General features: G+C 41.8%; 1 protein-coding gene across 1 annotated transcript; it reads right to left on the bottom strand.

Moving 5' to 3' along the window:
- Positions 1-1,077: 1,077 nt before the first annotated feature.
- Positions 1,078-3,601, bottom strand: LOC145391059 (uncharacterized). The gene has a single exon (XM_080265789.1). The coding sequence runs from the start codon at positions 3,275-3,277 to the stop codon at positions 2,507-2,509; it is 771 nt and encodes a 256-aa protein (XP_080121915.1). The 5' UTR covers positions 3,278-3,601; the 3' UTR covers positions 1,078-2,506.
- Between the last annotated feature and the right edge of the window lie 504 nt (positions 3,602-4,105).

Below are 4,105 nucleotides of genomic sequence, written 5' to 3'. Positions count from 1 at the left end.
CATATTTATTCCACTTTCATCTTCGTATACTTTAATCCTTAGAATGTAAAGTGTAATTCAGTGAGAAATATTGATCAATCTTTTCACTCAGTATTTTGCACATTTATAAGTATATCCACTTTTTCGTATTGTATTTTTTTATTTGCTCTCGTGTATTGGTTTTATGGTTTGTATATTTTCTTTTTCAGTATATTTGATTTTATACCACTTGTGCCTGCACCTTTGAACTGAATTTAATCATCTCAAAAAGTAAAGAAAGGAAAAAGTTGAAAATTTAGTTATTCTTTTCACTTCACTTTTTTGTTTTTCGTTCTATTCATCCATCACCTTTTAAGTATTCACTGTAGTATTTCTCATTTTGTCTCAGGTATGTCTCAAGTATTTCATTATAAGTATTGCTCAGTAAATCATAACTTTATATATATATATATATTTTTTTAAGCTCTCAGATGACTAAATGACTGAAATGTGCCAAGACTATACTTATGCAGTTTCTCAAATGAATAGCTAGTTTTATTTATTTATTTTTTATTGACTTCCAGTGCATATATAAAATTTATTGATTGGGAGAACTTCAGGCTGGCTTATATTTCGTTAGTAATATTTCAGTTGTATACTCGAAAGCAATAATCAGTACCCCCAGCAGCAGAGCCATGGGCCACTGAACTACCCACTTCCTCTGTGGGCAGACTAGAATGAGCGAGTGAGCATTATTATCAATGGAAAGTGATACATGTTTCAGGTCTGTGGCTTTTGTGTGCTGAAGGATACTGATTATTGCCTTCGTCTGTACATTCATTTGACAGGGAAGCTGTGTAGTTTCTTCTGCTCCAGCCTGATCAGTACTTTAATAAATCTCCCAGTTGTTAATCCTTCAAGATTTTAAGTTAATGTATGAAAGCTTTATTTTTTTACTAACTCCATCACTTACGGGGATTGCTTCATGTTTAGGAATTCTATTTTTTTTTTTTTTTTACTCATTTCTCCTTTGCATCTCTTGGCACTTGAATCCTGCTCATCACAGACTAGCTAAAGGGGAACAAATCTTAAAGGGTTTTGTGAGAAAATTATAGTCACTTTTGAAGTTTGAGTTGTCTGTATTTTCACTTCCATAATATTTTCAAATATATTGTACTGATATCACATGGTTTCCACTCACCTGATAAAAGATAAAAAATAAAATTTCATTGACTAGCAACTTAAAATTAACACAGATTTGAGTTACTGGTCCAAGCTCAGCTCTTAACACCTTCACACTGATGACTTATTTTCCTCCAGTCTATTCAGGCTACCTAGAGGATATTTTATTCAACCAAGAAAGAATTAGTAATAGGATGAAGACAGACACCTCCAATTCTAAACATTTCCTCCAAGTTGGGAATAAAATACACCTTGATGGCTGAGAATAAACTGAAATAAAAGACAGTCATCGTAGTGAATGGATTAAATAATAGAAAGTTAGAACATAATCGTCCTGCCTGCCAAAGACAAATGGTACAATTATAAGTTATTAGTGAACTGTAACTAGCGCAGCCGCTCCTGGAAGAATTATACGCCTACTGACAGTTTTAGTGAAGTTTAAGCTATTTTGGCCCGACTTGGACCTTTTCGCCTATCTTCATCAAAAACAATTTCAGTACGTTGGTGTGAAATTGGTGGGCAGTTAGTACAGGAAGTGAGAATTTATTTCATTACCATTTTGAACTTTACAAGGCAAATTTTGAAACTTTACTGTGCAGTTCAAAACGTTAACAGAAATAAAGAGGACAGGCATCATCTTTCTGTTGTTCCCTCCACACCAATTTCACGCCATTTTCCACCTCAGTATAGTTCTTCCACTGAACAATATGACGGCACTGAGATCGAGTCGCAGCCGCTTTTTTCTTTTCTTTTGGCACACCAAGATTCACTTCACCACGGCCTGAAGACCCGTCAGTGGTGAAGAAAAACCAAGGAGTTTAATGCATTGGACATTTTATTTATACTGTACAAAACGATTTTCTAGTAAAATTAGACGTTTTGTGGAACAAAATAGGCTTTTTACAGGCATATATTACAAGATAAGCATGCACCAACAAGGAAAAATGTACACAATATCACTACCCTTGAATTGCTTAAAGCAAAATAAATCGCTAAAGCTAAACATTGATGATGAACTGAGCTAGAACATTTTCTCGTAAATGAAAAACTAAAATACTGCGACCGAATTAAATCACAGACACTTTAAAAACTCTGACTTTGTACCATCTGAAAAAAGGTTAATTTTTTCAGTCTTAAGGTGATGAACTGGGGGTGTGGGTGATGGTGAAGGAAGGGGGTGATACACTTCGCGTTGTAAGTACACAGTCCGACCGTCACCACATCGCCACAACACTCAGTAGTAGATATAATATAATATAGCTCATTATGTACATAAATATTACTTGTTTACAAATAATGTTAAAGGTGTGGGTGTGTTGGGGCGTCACTGTTGGTCCCAGATTGTACTGAGGATTTGAGATCAGGCTCAGCTCGACACGAACAGCCTCTCCATGTGCAACGGCCGGGGATCAAGACCGCCGCGCAGAGATTCCTTGCACTTGACCAGGTTCCCCGCGTCCTTCCCGCCCATCAGAAACATACTCAGCTGCATAGCGTTAGAATTCTGCTGCTGTGGGTGCTGCTGCTGCGCTGTAGTGACCGGGGACAGCGGTGGAGAGTGCTGCAGCGGAGACGCGGTCACGATTGACTTGGACGGCGAGAAGTGGTGTTGCGGTAGTTGTTGATGATGATGGTGATGGTGGTGGTGATGGTGATGATGGTGGTGATTGTTGAGGGACTGGGATGGCGCAGGTGACGGTGCAGGTGCAGGCGCCTTCACCGGAGTCTTAATGACGACAGCAGTGCTCTCTTCCTCCGGGGACGGCGACCTCTGGCTTGGATTCTCCTCGTACAGGACGCAGATGGACCCGTTCTCGCCGATCCTGTAGGCGACTTCAGCCGGATCGACCCACATGGTAAGCTCGGAGGGGAAGAGAGACCTGAGGAAATTCATAGCCAGTCCCATCATGAATCCGGCCCTGGCGATGAGCGGATCCAGCGTCCCGTTGATCCGAATACACCGATAACCGGATCCCTTGAACGGCTTGTCGGGGAACCAGTGGTCGGTGTAGTGGCGCTGTAGGATGTCCACCACATTCTCCCGGAACCGATCCAACTGCTCTTCGCTCAGACTACTATTGTTCAAGCGAGCCAAATCAACCAGGAAATTGGCCGCTGATTTAATCTCTATTCTCATACTTCGGGGTTCCGTTTGAGATCAACACGTTGCCGATATACTGTACGTGCAAACCCGCGGTCATGTAACACTCCCCAACTGGCAGGCTCGTGAGTGAGTTTACCAGCTCTTGAGACTAGTAAATTTGTGGCACAGAGAGGACGAACGATGCTTGATTTGTGTGTGGCTTCTTGTAGTAAATATTCTTTGGTATATTTGGGGGGTTTGTATTTTTGCACTATTTTTACAGTATGCCTGCCCGCATCACAGTCTATGTCCTTGGACGGGGGGAGGGAAAAGTTGAGTGCGGGTCACGCCACTCGGTACATCCTCTCTCTCTCGTGTCTCGCTTCTGACTGGCGGTGGAGGCGAGTGTTCTCATGTTGGCTTTCACCAAGGATGACGTCATGGTTTGCTCGGTACGCTGGCCAATCAGGGAGCAGGAACCAGTCACATGACCCTCCGTGGCAGCCATTTTCTAAACAAAGAACGACTCCCCCAACATGGACGCCCAAGCCAGTCACTAACAAAGACAGCAGAACGCTAAAATATTCCACAGCTCGCACCATCCAGTACATATGCTACAAAAATCCTCCCCACCTTTCATAATTTTGTGGGATTTGGGAGATGGAGTGGTAGGGATGGAGTTTTGTTTGTGACGAAGCAGAACGACTAGGTAAAGTTTCTCTCGCCCCAGAGTTTCACTAGAAAGCTGCATTGGGCGCCATCCAGCTTGTGAAGTGAGAGAGAAAAGCTGGTGACTGCTGCCCGCCTACACACATAAACACACACACACTCACAGTATCTTAAGTTTTATGAAGTACCTGAAACTTTGGATTGGTAGCGAAG

The sequence above is a fragment of the Coenobita brevimanus genome, chromosome 16, assembly GCF_032717465.1.
Source record: "Coenobita brevimanus isolate Jiangsu-jjx chromosome 16, ASM3271746v2, whole genome shotgun sequence".
NCBI classification, from domain to species: domain Eukaryota; kingdom Metazoa; phylum Arthropoda; class Malacostraca; order Decapoda; family Coenobitidae; genus Coenobita; species Coenobita brevimanus.
The sequence above is the reverse complement of the archived record's forward strand: the minus strand, read 5'-3'. Positions and strand labels throughout refer to the sequence as shown.